Below are 21,342 nucleotides of genomic sequence, written 5' to 3' on the forward strand. Positions count from 1 at the left end.
AGAAGTGAGTCTGTCATTGTGAGTTCCTGAAAAAGCTGACCATTTGATAATAGCTAGGTTTTCGCCCCAACGTGAGGAAATGGAGGCTGACTCACAACAGGATGACTTTGCGGTTGATGTGGGGTCTGAAGGGGAAGGGCGAGGGGAAGGACTCCAGGCTCAGCAGGCTGTCGTTCGGGTCCAGCGGCGTCTCCTCTCCATTCCCCCCCTCCAGCTGCTGCTGCCAGGTGGGGAGAGACTGGTGGTCCACGAACTGGGAGCGAGCGCCCAGAGGATCCATCCCTCTGCGGACCTACGGGCTGAACAACACAGACGTTGTAAACCACAGGACCTGACGGTGGTGTTTTAAATCCTCACATGCACAACTCACTAAATATAAGACTGATAGGAGGTGTCCTATCACATCAAGTCAAATTCCTCGTACGTGTAAACCTACCTGGTAATAAACCTGTTTCTGATTCTGAGGTGACCGTGTCATTAAAAAACAGGTTTCATAGTGACAGCGTGGCAGATTCCAGTCTGAATAAATGATCAATCCATTTCTTTTTGTAAAGCACTTTGAATTGCCTTGTGTCGAAAGGTGCTATATAAATAAACTTGATAGATAGATAGATAGATAGATAGATAGATAGATAGATAGATAGATAGATAGATAGATAGATAGATAGATAGATAGATAGATAGATAGATAGATAGATAGATACTTTATTGATCCCAAATTGGGACATGCCTTGCCTTACGGGCTGACGCTGAGAGCAGGGAGAGGGGAACTTACTGGATTAAAAAATGTGATGTTTGTCTGAGTTTCTCAAATATTTGTATTATTTGCCTTTTTTTCAGATGAAAAGCAATGATGATAATTGTTAGAGCCAGTATTTTGTTTTTATAAGAAAGGCCTCATAATTGTGACGTCTGTAGTCAACACACTATAAAAGACTACAATTCCCAGTGATGGGCAACCTGCTAGAAAGACGCCATCGAGGAACAGTTTTTAACTGTCCACTTACCCTTTAAGTTATGAAGTTATATAAGCCTTATGAAGAAAGAAAGAATACCTAAGTTGTTTGTTATTTTATTTGAGTTTTGCCTATTTGTTTTGAATATTGTAAAGGCCTCTTTTCTTTGTTGCATGTGTAAAAGTTTGTTATTTTATTTTGGGCAAACACATCACATAACATCATTCAAACCATCGGAGGCCAAGCAACTCTTCAACTGTAAGTAATATAAAGGAAAGAAAACGAGTTAGAAATGTCTGTTTAAGCCTTAATTAAACAGACATTTTTAAGGCTTTGTTTTTCTTTCAAGCCACTAGACGCCTTAAACGTTAAGGCTTGAAAGAAAAACAAGGAAGGAAGCCACAACATTAATAATTGTATATAGTACTTATTTCAAATTTCAGCTACATTTAGAGAGGAAGAGTTATTGTGTAATTGTTCCTCTTAACCTCCGTGTATCTCAATTTCATTTTTTGCAGAGGGGAAATGCATGTGCTAATCTTTGTCTGAAAAGGAAACATGGTGAAATAAGCAAAGATGATTTAGGCTATATCCACAAGTCTGACATGCTTTATGTAGTTTACTATAGATAATCTCTACATTAAAATTCCTTGGAAACAACATAAACATGAATACGTCAGATAATTATTCTGCTTATCAATCAAGACGTACAGCAGTACTGAATGGTCCTCTCTTTTTGCATGTGCATTCAATCAGCATCTTATCTTTGTTCTACTTATCTTTTGATTCCTAATAGTGTACACATGATGTCTAATTCCGGTTCAGCTTGTCAAAGGTTTTTTTCTTCATACAATTACTCCTACCGAGCACTCTGTGAAAGCAGTGCTCCTAGAATGAATGGGATGGTAAAATTAAGTTCATTAAATGTGCATCTCGTATTCTCAGAAATCCATTGGCTGAAAAAACAGCTATTTATACAAATACTGAACAAAAACAAAAAATGTCTTCATTGAGATAAAGATTATTATTTCTGTGTGTATTAAACTACGGTGATTTGATTTAGATGCATGCATTTCAGCCTGTTGTCCCTTAATCACTCAGACTGAGCTAGTCTATTTTCTGCTTCCTCTTCTTTGGATGGATTGTTGCAGGTTGGTGTGAAATAGCTGCTTTGGAAATAAAGCCCCTGCCTCTGACTCTGCGGGACACTAAGACCTAGGGCTGTGCAATTAATCGTATTTTAATCGCAATTACGATTTTGGCCTGCCACAATTACGAAAACAACATAATCGAAAAAAACGATTATTTTGCTTTGCTAGGTTGTGACAGTGCACTGCAACTTATTTGATCAAATGTATTTGTATTCATCATATTTATATATGTTTAGTAGCTTGTGGAAGTGCGCTCCAAAATATTTGTTGAGCTTGTTTATTGGTATTTATTATTTTGACATTATTTATTTAAATGTAGATATAAATGTATCATTTATTTTATTTATTTTTGTATTGGTTTTTCAGTTGAATTATACGCTCAGGGAAATCAACAGTTAAAAAGATACTGTTCAAATTATTATTTGTATTTGTTTTAAAGTTCAGTAAATGGATGTTTTCAAAGTCAATGAATAAATCGTATTTAATAATCGTGATATCAATTATTGACCAAAATAATCGTGATTATGATTTTTGCCATAATCGCACAGCCCTACTAAGACCCCATTTACACGGGAACGAAATGGGTTGTATCCGCATAGTTTCTCTTGCGTATAGCCCTTTCATTTACACAAGAGGCCGTAACAAAACGATAGAAACGGACCCCGCAAACAATAACGGGTCCCAAGGTGGATAGATCTGCAAACGGAACGCTCTGGGGGGTCAAACGGCTCCGTGTAATCGCCTCTATACGATCATTTCCCGATAGATGAAGCCATAGCCCCGCCTCTCCCCACCTCTGCTGCTCACTGCTGTAGCATGGTCAGTAGCTACTGTCAGTAGCTACTGTCAGTAGCTACTGCTACTGACCATGCTACAGATGTTAGTACAAAATCTACAGCTCGACCATGCTACAGATGTTAGTGCAAAATCTGCAGCTCCTCTACCACAACCATCAACAACAATCGCAGGACAGTGTACCCAGCAGGTGCCTCCAGCAGACCCCCCCGCACGGCAGAGTTTCCGTTAGCCGAAATCTAAAATTCTCCGGTCAAAATGTCGCTAATTGTTTAGGTGTCCTTTGTACGGTGGCCCGAAAGTGCAAGTCAAAACAACATTTCAGAAAACACCACAGCATTTCACTAAACACCACAGCATTTCAGAAAACACCACAGCATTTCAGAAAACACCACAGCATTTCACTAAACACCACAGCATTTCAGAAAACACCACAGCATTTCACTAAACACCACAGCATTTCACTAAACACCACAGCATTTCAACTTATACGGAAAGGGTATTCCTTTAGGGAGAACTCTTCTTGTTTGTGATTGGACAGAGCCAGCCAGAGAAGCACTGCTGTGATTGGTTGTTTTGCTGCCAGTCAAGAAATGACGCTTCGTGATTGGTCAGCACCCGACAGCGCAACATGTCCCTAAACATCAGCCGTTAGCTGTTAGCACACAGAGCTCACAGCTCCTCATATCTGTTCAGAAACTGGACAAAAGTTAAACAAGTACAAACCACAGACTGTCTGTGTCATGGCGAATACAGTCGCTGCTTTGTTTCTGTCTGTATGAAGTGTGGACGGAGCAGCTACAGGTTAGTTTAGCCTGATCGATCCAATATCCATTCAGATTAGAGTGATGCGAATATTCTGTGGTTTACCATAGTATTTACATGGAGATAAACCCTGAATATTCGCATCGCTCTAATCGCTCGAGTTTCACCGCGGCTGTCAGCTGTGTTTACTCCTGTCATTCAAACAAGACGTGCTGGAGAGGGGGCGGGGCTTATCTCCATGTAAATCCTATGGTAGATACCAACTACAACAAAATGAACATATTTTACCGTGATTTAATTGTAATACACGTTTCAAAATGATGCCGAAGTAACTACATACTGATACCGGTCAGTAAAAACCATGAATTAATGCTGTGACAAGTCTGCAGACAAGACGGCAGGCGAAAAACCTTTTAAAATGCTTGTTTTCTGAATGGATACTGGATCGATCAGGCTAAACTAACCTGTAGCTGCTCCGTCCACACTCACAACAACGTCATACAGACATAAATAAAGCAGCGACTGTATTCGCCATGACACAGACAGTCTGTGGTTTGTACATGTTTAACTTTTGTCCAGTTTCTGAACAGATATGAGGAGCTGTGAGCTCTGAGTGCTAACAGCTAACGGCTGATGTTGGGTGCTGACCAATCACGAAGCGTAATTTCTTGACTGGCAGAACAAACAACCAATCACAGCAGTGCTTCTCTGGCTGGCTCTGTCCAATCACAAATAAGAAGAGTTCTCCCTAAAGGAATACCCTTTCCGTCCAATGTGAAATGCTGTGGTGTTTTCTGAAATGCTGTAGTGTTTTGTGAAATGTTGTTTTGACTTGCCCTTCAGGGCCACCGTACCTTTGACACTCAGGCAGTCATATCATTAGCTAGAACTAGCTAGATCTGATCGATATGGACATAAACGTGAGTGAAATCTAATCGGACAGGAGAGAGAGATCAGCTGCTGCTGACGGAGAAAAAGAGCCCTGCCTCTCCCCACCTCTGCTGCTGAATCCACCGCGGAGAATAAACAGAAGGGCAACCATGGAAACCATGCTCGGAAGTCTTCTTCGCTGCTTTTGGTGTATTTTGTGGCGGAAGTACAGCACCACTTACAGGCCCGGCATATGTACTACAGCGTCTCCAGCGGGTCGAGCGGTCTCGTGTGGAAGGACACGTTTCTGGTGCCTATTGCGTGTGGACGGAAGACTTTTTTGAAAACGATTTTGGTTCGTTTGCGTTACCGTTCTCGTGTGGCTCCAGCCTAAAACATGTTGTTATTTGAGTTTGTGTTTTCTTTTCTAGCATCTATCCTGATCATAGACTGTATATATATATATATAATATAAAGACCCTGATCCACCTCGATATTTTAATTGGCAACCCCCAAAAATACACGTGCAAGTTACATATCTGACGGCTGTAACTGACTATTATTTTTATTAACTCTTGACTGTCTTCCTGATTAATCGATTATTGTTTTTTGTTCTATGAAATGTCAGAAAGCTCATGGTGTTGCCTTTGAATGTCTTGTTTTGAGAATCCAAAACCAAATACAAGAAGATATTCTGATTAATGCGTATAAAACAGAGAAAAGCAGGAAATCATGAGGCCAAAAACTGAAATCTTAGCATGTACATATAGGTTTAATTAGTGGTTGTGCTTGATAAACAGCTTTTACAAAAGTGTTTATATGTATTTAACTTTAAGCCATACAGTAAGAACACTTCTTTAATAGGTCTGTTTCAGTTTAAAGGAGTTTTAAACACATGCTGTTTCAAATCATTAAAGACGAGAAAACTGAATAAAGGGAATACTGAATACATGACCTTGTCAGAAGGAAATTGGTCATATCTGGAGATACTTAAGACAGCACAAAATCTGCCTTTTTTATTGGAAAACCTCACTGATCAAACTACTTAACATTAGTCTGACAGCAGCGACATACATAACAGTTTTTGAGCAGCCACTGAGAAGCCTGCATGTAATAACATTATCAGCAGATTAGATAAGATGAAGAGCATGCTACAACCAACTCTCTGTTCAGTAATCAGTATTCAATTTACAGAATACTATTACAAATGTGGATTTAGACTATAATTTATCAATACACAAATATCGAAATAAAGCTCGCAAAGCTGATCAATTGGGATTATTTGCTGCATGTCTCAAATTTAAATGACCATAAATAGATTTTCAATCAGTTTCAGATCATTTTACAGAGAATAATCGACACACAAGTGGCAATAATCCTGTAAAAAGATGCTGTTTTTTCTTTGTTGTACTTTCACTGTCGGCTTCAAGACAACCACGACATACTTATGATTAATTAACCTCTAGGTTGCTGCTCTGTGACAGCTGCATATAATTAATTAAACCAAATAAAGCAGGACAGTGAGAAACCAAGAAGGAAACAGTCGTGCTACTGTCAAAAATGTGATTTTACACTAATAACTGAACTGTGTTAAATCTTTCTAAACATATTTACAACAGTCCCATAGAGGAACATTTGCTTTAAAATCGATTATCAGTGTGTTTTGGCCTCTGGACCAAAGAGCAGCAGTTTACTCACCTCTACTCTTGTATTTCCTCCAGGCAGCTGGGATGTACACGCCAAAAAATAAATAAATAACACATAAATCTTGACACGACTATTTGTAAACTCAAGAACGAGTGTCTTTCCAGAGTGTCCTCATACTAGCGAGCAGAGTTATGGAAAGAATTGTCAAAACATTAGGTTTAAAAAGTGCCAATTTACCAGTTTTCAACATTTAGCCTGTATGCTAGGTGCTTGCTGCAGCGTCAAAGTAACATAAGGTGAACGCAACAACATCCGGTTAAGCATTTCAGAACAAGAGTCCAACGAAGTATTTAATTCAAATTCAAAAACGCAATATAAGACAACAAACCAGAACATATCACATAACTGCGCATATTAGTATATGAATTCATAATCTTAATGTAAAATACAATTAATACAATATTTGTCTCAAAATGTGGTGAAATATAAAATAACATATTGTGGAAGGTAGAAATAAAAGTAGGCCTACTGTACCTCCAAATTGTACAGAAGCTGTACTTGAGTTAACTGCTTCTTATATTGAAAGATGTAGCCCTGCTTATGAGAAAACATATAGTAGGATAATGGAAGATGAGTGAACGACTCACTCACTACGATCTCATAGGGACTCCAAGATACTCTGCAACTTCTACAGGTGCACCATAGAGAGCATCCTGACTGGCTGCATCACGGCCTGGTACGGCAGCTGCACCGCCCTCAATCGTAAGGCTTTACAGAGGGTGGTGAAAACTGCACAGCACATCACCAGGATAGAGCTGCCATCCATGGAGGACTTTTACTCCCAGCGGCTCAGGAAGAATAAAAGACCCCCATCACCCCAGCCACAAACTGTTCTGTCTGCTGCCGTCTGGCAGGCGGTACCGCAGCACCCGGACTAAAACCACCAGACTCAGGGACAGTTTCATCCCACAGGCAATAAGACTGTTAAAGACCTGAACAGCTGAAGCAAACTCTGTTAAACACCTGAACTGTTGAAACAACATCCATAACATTCATCTGCTACTTAGTAATTATTTATCTATTCATCTAATATATCATTCCAATAACTTGCATATAGACTCTTATTGCACTATTTCTACCTACCTACCTACCTACCTGCTGTAGGTTTCAAATGTCCATTTAATTGTTATTGTGGGTATGTTTCATGTAATTGTTTTGCCCTGCTCTTTCCCCATTGTGATTCTACTGTAGTCATGTTCTGACTTTCATCATATACTTCCCTGATGGCTCCCACAGGATTGTTGACATCCTCGTGGATTCATCTTCTTATTATAGACACATGCATTTCCAAACATTTGGTCTACCTATGTTGTAAATGTATTATCTTTTCGATTTACACACGGCATCTATTGCACGTCTGTCCGTCCTGGGAGAGGGATCCCTCCTCTGTTGCTCTCCCTGAGGTTTCTCCCATTTTCCCATTTAAACTGTGGGGTTTTTCTCTGGAAGTTTTTCCTTGTACGATGTGAGGGTCTAAGGACAGAGGGTGTCGTATTGTCATACTGATATTCTGTACAAACTGTGAAGTCCACTGAGACAAATGTAACATTTGTGATATTGGGCTATATAAATAAACATTGATTGATTGAGTAGTTTATTGTGTAGGGTCCATAAAAGTATACTTCCGGTACTGTTCTGGTTGTTTCTTTTTAACTTGACGCATCTGTTCTCCAGCTTCTAATCAGCTGACTAATAAGAGGAGAACACTTCCGCTGTGGTTGTGTATGGTACCTGTGAGAAGTCACTGTATTTTTATAAACTTGGATGCAAACCTAGATAAACAAAAACTTGGTTTAGTGCAATAAAATCCGAGCATTATTTCAAAATGTATTTTCCTAGAAGTATTTCGCAAGTCAAGTGTGCTTGTTCTAGCAGCGCAGACAAAAGCAACAGAGAGAAAATGACAGAGCAAACATATATAGATAGTTATGCACCTTTTTTACTGTCGTGTTTGTCTATAGACATTTACTTTGATCACAACCCAATCATAATTATAATTCCCTTTATTGTCAATTGGATTTCCACATATAAGGAATTTTCTTTGGTGTATAATAGTGCATAGACAGTAAGTTAACATTTAAAAAAAAAGCAGGTATTGAAAAAGCAGCAGTAACAGAGTGTTTTTTTAGAGGGTCTCATTATTACTTTTTACTTAATTAAAGGACAAATACTCTCTCAACCACTAATTTGATGGTGTGAATATATTTGGTCCATTTGCTCATATTGTCAGCATCGATGTTTGTGATCGACTGCTTTGGTCTGAATCAGCGTTGCATGAAGAAAAACACAAGTGAAGCTAGCAGCTGCATTTCAGAGGTAAGAGAATGAAATACAAATATATATTTAAATGTGTTACGTTTGAGTTATACATATTTACTTCATGTTAAACATATGCAGACATAAATCTACGATATATCAGATTTTAGGAGCTACGTTAACACTGGAACTTCTCCACGTGGGTTCAGGAAGCAGCGGTGTGTCCTGGTTGGGTGCACTCGATTTTTAATACAGCGGTCTCTAGGCGAGCGGGGTTTGCTGCGTATTGAGTCAATTTACGTTCCCGGAGCTCTTAACTCCGACCACGCGGGGTATTATGTTTCAAAACAAACGCTCCTCTGACTAAATAAACTAGCGTGCTTTACCAAGCTATAAAGCTACTAAAAGTAAGCGTTTAGGTTCATTGTCGCTTATTTAAAAGCATGTATTGATAGATAAAAACGGGAATATACCTGTAATAATATTAAAGTGACAAAATTGGAGCTAACAATTGAACAAAACACTGTATCTCTATCTGGACCACCACAGACACATTGTACATAGTTATAGTGTAATCAATACCTAATTATCAATGTTGGAAGAAGAATTGGGAACTTTAACTCAAGTAAAAGTTCTAATACCACAGTGTTACATGTCAAAAGTACATGTTAAAGTCCTGCATTCAAAACCTTACTCAAGTAAAGGTAGAAAAGTATCAGCAGCAGCATGAAAATGTACTTAAATACTGAAAGTACTCATTATGCATATGCCCATTTGATATTAATTTAATTATTGCATAATAATAATTGGTGCTTTCATGTTTTCATCACTTCAATGTTGTAGCTGGGAAATGTGAAGCTCGTTGTATTTACCTTATATCCTGAATCGGATGGGCAGCTTAATTAATAGTAATGTGTCATAATGAATAGGTAAATTAATATATTGTTGTAGTAATCTAACTCTGCAACGTAAATACATCAGTCAAATAAATATATTGGAGTAAATTCTTAACAAAGTAGGATATGGTTACATGGAACTAAAATGAAACCTTAGATTTATTTGGGAGTAGTTAAGGAATACTACGGTTTTATTTTTCACAGTGTGAGTAATTAAAAATATCTCCTTTGTTGTTGTAAACAGTATTCAGAATTACCAGAGGCTGCCGGTCATGGGGTTGACCAAGCAGTACCTGCGCTATGTGGCCAGCGCAGTGTTTGGAGTCATCGGGAGCCAGAAAGCCAACATCGCATATGTGACCCTCCGAGGAGGAGAGAAGGGGCGCTATGTCGCCGTGGCTGCATGTGAACAAGTGTTCATCTGGGACGTCCGGAAAGGAGAGAAGGTGAATGATATAAAAGTTTTGAATGATCACAGAATAGGTTTGGGTCTCCTGTGAAAAAGTTTTGCAGATCTTACCCAGCGTCTCTCTTTCTGTGCAGGTCCTGATCCTGCAGGGTCAGAAACACGAGGTGACCTTCCTCTGCGCCTCGCCCGACGGCATCCATCTCGCCGTGGGCTACGAGGACGGAGCTGTGCGGATCTTCAGCCTGCTGAACGGCGAGAGCAACGTCTCCTTCAACGGCCACAAGACGGCCGTCAGCGCCATGCACTACGACTCACTCGGGGCTCGGCTCGTCACTGGATCCAGGGTAAGCAAGGAGGAGTTTCTTTTTTTTGCTAAAGTATATTTTAAAGCATGTGTTAAGCATGTTTTACCTCTTTCTCCTCCTCAGGACACAGATGTGATCGTGTGGGACATCATCAATGAGTGTGGGCTGTACAGGCTGAGAGGACACAAAGACGTCATCACTGAGGCCTTGTTCCTCAAAGACAAGAACATCCTGGTCACCAGGTAACACACTGGGGCCTTTACACAACACACTAATAACAATGTATTATTGCCCTCAATGATGATCCTGCGCATATGTTATTTGTTAAAAGGAAAACAAAGATAAGTATTATACATTAATATTTGATGCTTCAAGTGTCAGGATGTCTAGAATTAGTGTTTGGCAATATGCCCAAAATCTTTTACCCTGTTAAAGGTTATTTCATATATTGATAACAATATATATCACCATAGCACACAGCATGTTTCAAGTGTAATTCAATACATAAATAGTCAATATGAATTAACCAAATAGCATAGCCCTTTGTTAATAAAATAATATATATATCTATATATAATTGTTTTTTTTCATTTCAAAACCTTAAGAGCAACAGTTGTGGCACTACAGGGACTTTATATATTTGTAATAATGGGTTAAAATGTCCCTTTAACTGTTTATAACAAGATGATAGCAGTGTCACTAACCGTATGTATGTGTCTGTGTGCTCTGCTGCAGCTCCAAGGACAGTTTTGTGAAGTGGTGGGATCTGGACACACAGCACTGCTTCAAGACCATGGTGGGCCATCGCAGTGAGGTGAGGGGCTTCATACTCTATATTCATTAACATCAACATTAACAAAGGGTTGGACTGAGGGGAATTCACTTAAATTGCACAACCCAGGGACCAAATCAGCTGAATGTCATCACGTGTAAACAATCAGTGTTCTCTCACTTCTCACTTCTCACTCTCGATGCCTCTGGCTGCATTTAAAGCAGAGCTAAAGTGGGTTCAGTCCCCTGAGTTTTATCCATAAAGGTAATTGAATTGTATTACTGTTGGCGACATGATGCGAGTGGAGACAGGATTAATTCATTTAGCTGAGTGGAGGCTAATAATAAGATCATTGTGACTGCTCTTTGAGACATAATATTCCAAGCCTTTGTTTTCAGCAAGACCGTGATCTAAAAACAAAGCTTTCAAGGTCAAGGAGAAACATAGTACATTTTGAAACTAATCTGAATTTCAGGGCCGAACCGCACATTATATTTCACTCGCGTTAACGATTCAAGGCATTTGTGCTGCATTGTTATCATGTCCGTATAAAATGAGTTCCTGATTAGGAAAATATAACGCCCCCTAAAGTAGGAACAATAACTTGGAAACAGTTTGAATGTCAATATTGTGTATTTGTTTTCCCCGGATGGATTTTGATGAATCTGTGTGTTGTTGTCTGTGTGATAGGTGTGGGGCATGGTGCTGCTGAACCAGGAGAACAGGCTGCTCACAGGATCAGCTGACAGCGAGCTCAGAGCCTGGGACATCGACTACCTGCAGGAGGTGAGGACAACACAGCTGGGGACATTCACCTGAATACATCCTGATTTATACAAAGGAGAAATGGGAGATTAGCTGGAGCGCTGATAGCCACCATGGTTAAATACAGCTTCACCATTAAAGACCATTACAATAGTCATGATTATGGGGTGGGGGTTAGGTAGATCATTGGTTTATATATCATTTGTAAGTCAATAATATTTTTGTTTATCAATTTGACACTGCTTAAGTTTGTACAGTATAATAATTCTCATGGTTCATGTCATTATTATTATAATTATTATTCATTAATTATTAATAAGCCGTTGTGTCCTTGGGCAAGACACTTCACCTGAATTTGCTCCTGTGGGTATTGTCCACAGTACATGACCGTTACATGTATGTATGTGTAATGTGTATCTGTAAAGCGCTTTGGGTCATGGAAAAAGCGCTATAATAAATATAAGGAATTATTATTATTATTATTATTATTAATTCTTTTGTATTATTCTTTTACACGTTCTAAATAAATCAAAATTAAAAAATGAAAGTGGTAAATACTGACAGGTTTTGTCCTCTGTCTGCTCAGGAGAAAGCTGAGGGGGAGACCAAAGAGAAGAAGGGGAAAACTCTGCTGGATGATGATGACCATGATGAAGACAATGAGGAAGAGTTGGATGAAAGTCCTGAGGAGGTAAAAGAGTTCATGTTTTTTGGGGGGGAAATAATGTGGTACATGGATTTAATTTCACGGAGCTTTAACGTTGTTCGTTCTCTCTCTCTCTCTCTCTCTCTCTCTCTCTCTCTCTCTCTCTCGTTCTCTCTCTCTCTCTCTCTCTCTCTCTCTCTCTCTCTCTCTCTCTCTCTCTCTCTCTCTCTCTCTCTCTCGCTCTCGCTCTCGCTCTCGCTCTCTCAGCGGATCCTGAGCTGTAAGAAAGCCGGCTCCATCCTGAGAGAGGCTCGGGACCGAGTGGTGTCTCTGACAGCGGACGCTAAAGCCAGAGTCATCGCCTGCCATGTGAGTCTCCTCCTGTTCTCTCCAAAAGATCATAACATGTTGGAAATACACAGTGTAGAGTTCAGCAATCAATACATATCTGTGCCTAAAGCCTATACAACACGCAAAGTGAATACAGACTAAAATAAATAACTGTTACTTCCAGGATGAACATTCCAATGTTAAAGATCCAGCTGAAAATGTTTGTCTTATAATTTGTTTCGGAACTCTGACAAGTTTTTACCTATCAGGCAGCATGAATATGAGTTCAGCTGTAGTTTTTACAGTGTGCTCTATTAGCATGAGGAAAAGTGAGGCATTGTGGTTGGTGTTGTAGAGATGGCTTAATGTATCAGGTCTCTAATGCTGGAGATAGAGATATTTCACTTTGTTGGTTAGTATTTTATGCAATTAATGGACTTTTGTGTTCAGCTGAATTTCTGACTTTGAAATGCATGATCAATATTCGTTTTTTGTATGTAAATAATGCTTAACATTTCTCTGTTCTCCATCAGGGCAATGACTCAGTCCTGGAGATCTTCACTGTGCTGTCAGAGGAGGAAGTGCAGAAGAAAATGACCAAAAAGACGAAGAAAGCCAAAAAGAAGGCGGCAAAGTAAAGACACGTCATTTCAGTTTTTACATTTGGAGGGTTTACATGTTGCACAGCCTCTCCTAGTATTAAGGTGTGTGTGTGTGTGTGTGTGTGTGTGGTGTGTGTGTGTGTGTGTGTGTGTGTGTGTGTGTGTGTGTGTGGTGTGTGTGTGTGTGTGTGTGGTGTGTGTGTGTGTGTGGTGTGTGTGTGTGTGTGTGGTGTGTGTGTGTGTGTGTGTGTGTGTGTGTGTTGTGTGTGTGTGTGTGTGTGTGTGTGTGTGTGTGTGTGTGTGTGTGTGTGTGTGTGTGTGTGTGTGTGTGTGTGTGTGTGTGTTGCTTTTTGGACAAAAATATGTTTTCTAAACTTCAGTTATGATACCGTAACATTAACCTCCATCTACCAAAAATGGTATTACTTGAACCAAAATAAACTAACAACGAATTATTCAACAAATATGGAAATTACCAAAAAGCATGATTCTGCTTTTTGGTCATTTCCATATTATTGCCACACAAGTCTACCCCTGAGGACACGCACGATATCAACAGATCAGTGTGTGTTGATGTGTGTGTGTGTATAGTAGCTGATGCTTGTTGTGTGTGTCCCTGCTGCAGAGCTCAGGAGGAAGCAGCAGTGGAGGAAGCAGCAGAGGAGGAGGCAGTGGAGCCGCTGGTGGAGAGGACGCTGAAGGACGAGATCCTCAGACTGACCAACATCAAGGCGTCCGCCAAAATCAGGTCAGTGAGGAGGAGCGGAAACAGACAGCAGCTGAGAGAGAGTCTTTCTCACTGTCATTCAGGGTTTTACCATTTCTATCCTAATCCAATATAACAATTGTCTAATAGTACGTTGGGCTTCTTTAGTGTGTTTTAACTTATTCTATAGATTTGATATGCTTTATTCTATAAACACTCTTAAACTTACATCTTTCTACTGTTGATATGTACATATTAACTGGTTTATGTAACAAAATACTTTTTCCAATGTGGAATTAATAAAGTAAATCTAATCATTATTCAGTCATTGACGGTAAAAACAGGGTTATCATGACCTCTTGGTTAGAGCTTGTGACGTTTGTAATTCCCCCCCTCACACGTCTCCTTCTATATCCTCAGATGGGTGGACTGCCTGTCCTGTGTGGGAGGCGAGCTGAAGGTGGCGCTGCTGCTGCAGAACAACACGGTGGAGACGTACAGCCTGAAGACCTCAGACAAGACGCCCACAGCCAATAAGACGTCCCGCCTCACGCTGGGCGGACACCGCACCGACGTCCGCACGCTGGCCTTCAGCTCCGACAACCTGGCCGTCCTCTCGGCCTCCGGGGACACCGTCAAAGTCTGGAACAGGTGAGGAGAAGGACACATTAAAAGCCAATGCTTGCCACCTCCATAAGGGTTAACATGGGCTTGCACCATAATGCAAAAGGAAGTATGGTAGGGAGGGCAGAGGGAACCGTGTTGTACAATAAAGACGTCGTAGCATGTTCTGAAAAACATCTTCTCAGTACAATCCACCCACTAACAGTCCTTCTAATAAAATGAGAAAGAAAAGTAATTACCTCAAATTAACCTAACAGATGGCTTCAAACAACAGTTATCAAACTACCTCATCTCTGGAATACTAATTCATTTAAGTATTTTATTGTACTGTTGTGCAGCTGAAGCATTGCATTGATAACATTTGGCCCCTTTTGTAAGAGATTGCAAAGGGACTACAGCTGAAACACACATTTACAATGCAGTCATAAAGGTGAAACAAACTATAACATCTGAGTTGTTGTCTGTTTCAGGTCCACTCTGCAGGTGATCCGCACCATGGCCTGTGAATACGCTCTCTGCTCGCTCTTCGTGCCCGGAGACAGGCAGATCATCCTGGGAACCAAGGTAACAGATTCTGCCTTTTTTTATTGGAGTCTTGTTTTGTGTTTCAATGTATAACTTGGCTTGAAAATGAAGACAGGGTTGCCAGTAGAGCTGTCTGTTAAAGAAAACTCTTGTTCAGTTTCTACTTTGTGTTAACTGAGGCCTGTTTCTTCCTGTCAGAGCGGGAAACTGCAGATCTTTGAGCTGTCCTCTGGGAGCCTCCTGGAGACGGTGGACGCTCACAGTGGAGCTCTGTGGTCCCTGTGCCTCGCCCCGGACCAGGTACACCCCCACACCTGTCTAAATCTACTTCTTAATATCCCCTACCATGTGGTACCTTTACTCTAACCAGCTGTGTTTTCTGTTCTTTCTCATTTGTTGTGTGTCGTCATTCCTGTAGAGGGGGATTGTCACAGGAAGTGCAGATAAGAAGGTGAAGTTCTGGGAGTTTGAGCTGATAAAGGACGAAGGAAGCAGTAGCGGACAGAAGTAAGCCACCACTCTCTTCAATGTTTGAATATCAGGACAGTTTATTTCGGACCATCCTATGTTTCCTTGCACCTCGAATGAAGTACTCAACTGCAACACAACTCAACTGCAACAATTATAGAAGAAACTGTCTGACGTTTTTTATTTAAAGGTTTAATTCAGCTTTAATTGTTATTATAAATTGTTTCTACTTTATTTGGCTTTTTACTTACACATGGTAGAAGATGCTACAGTAGTCAGCATGTTCTCACTTCTAAATATGAATTTGTTAATTTAAAATCTGTTGCATGCGTTTGTTTCAATTGGCACTATCTTGGCAACGCACCAAATGCTCAGTAGCCAGACTGAGAGACATTACTCATGGTTAAGTATTTGTGTGTACGTGTTGTAGGCGGCTGACACTGAATCACACACGCACGCTGCAGCTGGAGGAAGACATTCTGTGTGTGAAGTTTTCTCCTGACAACCGCCTGCTGGCCGTCTCTCTGTTGGACTGCACCGTCAAAGTCTTCTACACAGACACTCTGAAGGTACTGACAACACGGCATACGAAGAGTATCATTCATTCATTAAACATATGCATATATTGTTTTGTAACATTTCTCCCTCTCCCTGCTGCAGTTCTTCTTGTCTCTGTATGGACACAAGCTGCCTGTACTCTGTCTGGACATCTCACATGTGAGTTCTACAAGATTTAGAAAGTGTTAACCATCAGCTGATTTTAGTCCACAGTCATAAAGGAGTTACTAGTGCAGATTCCCAAACACATGTGCACAAGCAGTGAACAATTTCAGTTTTTAATGATATGTCCCCGTTAAGAATCCCACATTTGTGCAGCCATTGTTAACAGTTTATTGGTTTTGATATTGGTCTCAACTTGTTCATGACTATCATGGCATCAGTTTGTGGACTTGACTTGTTCCTAACCAACCTTTGTGTCTCTGTTAACAAGGACAACACACTAATCGCCACGGGCTCCGCAGACAGGAACGTGAAGATCTGGGGTTTGGACTTCGGAGACTGTCACCGCTCTATGTTTGCTCACGACGACAGGTAACGCCCGTGAACACACACCCAAAACATGTGTCGTGTGTTCTCTGGAACAGTTTTTTATGTAGTGGTGAATTCATGTTCTAGGCTTTTGAGTCTTGTTAAATCTGTTCTGTGACTTCATCTGTTGTCTTCAGAGTCTTGTTAACTCTGTTCTGGGACTTCACAGCAGCTGCTCCTTCATCTCGCCGCGCTGTTTTCTCCTCTTATCATGTCACTTTTTGTCCTCAGTGTTTTTTCATTTTTTCATATTTTTTTATTATAGTTTTATTACAACCTTCAATTTCTGTCTTTCTTTTAATCCTTTGATTTTTTTACACATGTTTTCTTTCTTCCAGTCCTACTCTCTAGCCGTGGATTTATTCTCTATTTCACCTTTTCACCTGGCTGACTGTCTCTCTCTTCTCCACAGCGTCATGTTCCTCCAGTTTCTCCCCAAGACTCATCTGTTCTTCACGGCAGGGAAGGACAAGAAGATCAAGCAGTGGGACGCCGACAAGTTTCAGCTCGTCCAGACTCTAGAGGTGACGCTTTGCTACTGAGTCTTGATATTTACTAGTGATTGTGAAGAAGTCACCTGGTGGTTGGTAGGTGCTATGTTTTCCCAACAGCTGGACATCTTCTTTACATTTTCTCTTGGCGTTACAGGGCCATCATCGAGAGGTTTGGTGTCTGACCATCAGCCCAAACGGAGACCACATCGTGTCGGCATCTCACGACAAATCCCTGCGTCTGTGGGAGAGGACGAGGGAGCCCATCATCCTGGAGGAGGAGCGAGAGATGGTGAGGAGGAGGAGGAGGAGGTGGAGGAGGAAGATTTGAGTTTTTCAGACTGCTGAACACCATGTTGCTTCTTCTTTGTTAAATCTAAATGACCATGTTTTTGTATTTACAGGCGAGAGAAGCAGAGTTTGAGGAGGACATGGCCAAAGGAGATGCGCCAGTGGTGAGCACTCGGTGTTTTAACATTTTCACCAGACATTACCTGTACTTAAACAATAAAGCATTACGCCGGTCTATTTCAAGCAAGCAATGTCTGAGATTCTGTTGTGGGAGATTCAGATTTCAGTCCCTGTAATATAAGCCGCACTCTGGCCGTTATAACCTAAAACAACTGATGCTGCGTCTGTCCAAACTTGACCTTGACTTGTTGGATTTCCATGCAACAGGAGCATCTATAAACAACTTGTGTTCACAAAAAAACAACCCCAGATCCGTGCGTTTTAGGGTTATGTCTTGTCTTTTGTTCAAAGTATATTTATAGACTGTATATAAGAAGTGGACGTTGGATGTTTGGGATGCATTACCTTGTTTGATCTGCAGGTTCCTGGAGAGACAGAAGGAGAGGCAGCTCCAGCCGGCAAGAAGTCCATGGAGACAGTCAAAGCTGTGAGTTTAGCACGAATATCATCCTCCCTCTTATTAGTGGATATTGCTTGGATGTGAATATTTAAGGTTTGATAGTTTTTAAATAGTTTTGTTAATGTTTAAAGCTGGTTGCATTCATATTATCTGTGTGTCAAAAATGTGAAAATGGGACTATTTGTTTGAGAATGATCAGTTATTTTTGTTCTTTGTTGATGTTTTTGTGCGATCTCTTTGCAGGCAGAGCGAATCATGGAGGCTCTGGAGATTTACCGAGAGGAAAGCAGGAAGATGGAGGAGCATAAATATGCCTGTCAGAATGCAGCTAACAAGGTAGAGACAGGATGCAGTAATCCTACTTTTTATACTCCCTCTGTTTCTGCCAAACACATTTAACAAACATCTGATGTTGTTTTGCAGATTCCTCCCCCGAAACCCAATCCTATCCTCGTGGCCTTTGGAAACGTCTCAGTAAGTAGAACAGCGATGAAGAATACATGTTAAGCCAGTAAAAACTGTTCACACAACAATTCAGGCAAACATACATTTTATTATAAAAATTATGCAATAAACCGAAAAAGTAAAAAGTAGTTGGATTTGCTACTACTGAGACATGAGGGAGGCTCGCTAATCTAAAAACAGCACTTACATTTTCTCACAGTAACTGAGGTACTTAGTTCTCCGTCTCGTTTTCTCTTCCAGCCTTCCCAATATGTTTTGGACATCATAAAGAAGGTCAGATCAAGGTAAGATTTGATGACGAGAACAAACCCGTAGATGTTTAACTTTGATTTTACCCATAAAGCTTATCACCACGGTCAGTGCTCTGTGCCTATAATCACCTCGTGTCGTTGTGTGCTCCTCAGTGAGCTGGAGGTCTCTCTGCTGGTCTTACCGTTCCCGTACGTCCCCGAGCTGCTGAGGCTGTTCAACAGCTACATCAATCAGGGCCTGGAGGTGGAGCTGGTCTGCCGCTGCCTCTTCTTCCTCCTCAAGTAGGTGCTCCGCCTGTGTGGGAAAGAGAAAAATGGGTTTGCGTTTGGTTATTAAGTAAGATGTTTGGGGTCAAAGGTTCAGAGATCTGGCAGCTTGTCATTTGTTGCCACAGTGTGCAAAATATGTGAATTGAAAATGAAAAACCCCAAAACAATATTCTGCATATTTGAGAAAATGTTTTGCACTTTCAAACACTGCCCAACAAGCTAGTTGAATGCACAACCAACTGAGTGTGTGAGTAAAATAACATGTCACAGTATGGATTGTTTTTACAGATTGAAACATGTACATTTGGGCAAAATGCAAGATTAAAAAAGTCTTCTATTTTCCTTTCAATCATAAGTCTTAAAGGTCCCATGTCATGCTTTTCCGGTTATTACCCGTCCCCTTGTGTGTTATGAAGGTTTTTATGCATGTGAACGGTGTGCAGAGTCACAAACCCTCAAAGTACACCCTGTAGCGAGTAAAACTCTAACACAGAAAATACCTCCCCAAAACGCCTCGTTGGAGATACGTCATTGTCCATTTGATTCTCCATTTCGTTCCGGGTACGGCTTGACATCATGCCGTACCCGGAACGAAATGGACCAATCAAATGGAGCCGTTACGTTACGTCCGCGGAGCCGTTACGTTAAGCCCCCGCTGATTGGTCCAAATTGACCAATCCACGGACTTCCTCACACACACATCTGTGTGCAGGGAGCAGGCAGCTCAGCTGATTTCTCCTCCCTGGCTGCAGGCTGATAACAGACAGTTGGGATCGCGGCAAAATTCTCTCTGCAGACCCATTCTCACAGCGTTTATCAACCTTTTTCTTACTCAATATCAAGCCACACTTATTGTTTTTACTTCGGATGTGAGTTTGTGTGTGCTCAGGATGAGTTTGGCTGTGTTTGGCTATGTATCCTAAACAAGGAAACAACACCTCCACGGAGCTCAGCACGATTCACAACGTCCCGACCAATCAGAGCACACTGTGCTCACAGGGAGGGTGGGGGCTGGAGCTATTGGAGCTACAACGAGCCGTTAAAGGCAGAGAGTGAAATTCAGTGAATACATGTAGTTTACAGAGATGCTGTATGAGAAACCAATGTGAGTTTGGAAACATGCACAGTATAAATCTATTTTAGTATACCTCAACAATGGAATTATGATCAGTGGAAATGGCCATGACATGGGCCCTTTAACAGCCAGTGGACTTCAAAAACGACTCTTTACCAATTTAGATTTTAGTGTCTGAGAGAAAATAACAAAAATATGTTTGTCAATGATTAGAAGGGTTTCCAGCTTGTCCATTGCTTATCTAAGAGTGGTAGAGAACATGGTAAATGCTCTTAATACACTGCTGCTGATTGTTCTGGTGATACAGTGTTGCGCTAACAGTGCTTTTTTGTTTCTTTGAAGGATCCACTTTGGTCAGATCTCCAGTAACCAGATGATGCTGTCCGTCATAGATGAGCTACGGACAAATACTGTAACAAAAGTGCGAGAAATCAGAGTAAGTGACAGTGATAGAATTCTGTGACCGAGAAAAGCTGTCTTTTGTCTTTTTGTCTTTTTGACCCGTACAGAGATTATTGTCCTTATTACATCTTTACATTTCCTCACATCCCTTTTTCCTTTGTGCCTCAGGACGTGATGGGCTTTAACAACGCGGCGCTCCAGTTCCTGCAGCGGGAGATCGAGAGCAAAGAAGACGTGATGTTCTTCGCCGACGCCACAGGCCAACTGGAGGAGAAGAAGAGGAAGAGGAGGAGGAGGGAGCGGGCCATCCTGACCATCGCTTGAATCTAAATGGACATATTTGTGACTGTTTGTGTGTAAACATCTCCTCCCAGAGCGTTTATCTGTAGTGTATGTAACCCTGATTGGATGTAACGCAGTGTTATTCAGTGGCACGCTTCATTTCCCAAATAAACGGTCTGACTTTTTCTCACAGTACTTCAGCTTTTTACGGGGGGTTTGAAAACAAAGAGCTGCAGAGTGAAATATAGTGTGTCTACACAGCGGTTCCCCCTGCAGCTCTCTATAAAATACAATCATACGCGCTAAAGCCTTGAATAGATACATTTCATGTCAAAAGCAGCACTCGCTCCATGATTACCACACACGGAGGACAGCTTTGATTTAAGCTGCGTTCTGTCCTACAGGCCTGAAGGGAGCGATTCGGGCCGGGAGCCAAACGAGCAAAAGATGGTAGTTTCGAAAAGCTGTCACACTACCTGAGCTCCGGACCACCTGGGTTTGTCCCAAAAAGCAAAATGTAGCTACTGGCTGAGAAAGAAACTCCCTGATGTCCGCTGGCCTCGCTGCAGACGTCCTCCACTAAACTCAGGGAGATGGA

The 21,342-nt window shown here is 41.0% G+C and overlaps 2 protein-coding genes across 3 annotated transcripts in view; one reads left to right on the plus strand and one right to left on the minus strand.

Annotated features, from left to right (window-relative positions):
• The window catches only part of gdap2 (ganglioside induced differentiation associated protein 2), a 44,084-nt gene extending 37,622 nt beyond the window's left edge, over positions 1-6,462 (minus strand). The window contains exons 1-3 of one of the 2 annotated variants that reach the window (XM_034147417.1): positions 6,422-6,438; positions 6,236-6,262; positions 96-299 (exon numbers count right to left, since the gene is read on the minus strand). In XM_034147417.1, coding sequence (XP_034003308.1) covers positions 96-280 — 185 coding nt within the window. In that variant the 5' untranslated portion in view covers positions 281-299; positions 6,236-6,262; positions 6,422-6,438. Of the gene's footprint in view, positions 1-95; positions 300-6,235 lie in introns of both variants that reach the window. The other variant, XM_034147418.1, reaches the window with a different exon arrangement.
• A 2,026-nt stretch (positions 6,463-8,488) lies between these two features.
• wdr3 (WD repeat domain 3) lies at positions 8,489-20,936 on the plus strand. Its single transcript, XM_034147404.1, has 27 exons — positions 8,489-8,560; positions 9,641-9,842; positions 9,940-10,149; positions 10,234-10,352; positions 10,846-10,924; positions 11,573-11,668; positions 12,234-12,338; positions 12,561-12,662; positions 13,157-13,257; positions 13,851-13,973; positions 14,352-14,582; positions 15,026-15,119; positions 15,279-15,380; positions 15,499-15,587; positions 15,979-16,117; positions 16,209-16,265; positions 16,540-16,640; positions 17,050-17,161; positions 17,286-17,420; positions 17,533-17,583; positions 17,961-18,026; positions 18,243-18,335; positions 18,423-18,473; positions 18,705-18,748; positions 18,869-18,997; positions 20,403-20,496; positions 20,631-20,936. Exons 2-27 carry the CDS (start codon positions 9,669-9,671, stop codon positions 20,784-20,786), a joined length of 2,853 nt encoding a protein of 950 aa, XP_034003295.1. The 5' UTR covers positions 8,489-8,560; positions 9,641-9,668; the 3' UTR covers positions 20,787-20,936.
• The last annotated feature ends 406 nt before the right edge of the window (positions 20,937-21,342 follow it).

The sequence above is a fragment of the Trematomus bernacchii genome, unplaced genomic scaffold (genome assembly GCF_902827165.1).
Source record: "Trematomus bernacchii unplaced genomic scaffold, fTreBer1.1, whole genome shotgun sequence".
In the NCBI taxonomy this organism is placed as follows: domain Eukaryota; kingdom Metazoa; phylum Chordata; class Actinopteri; order Perciformes; family Nototheniidae; genus Trematomus; species Trematomus bernacchii.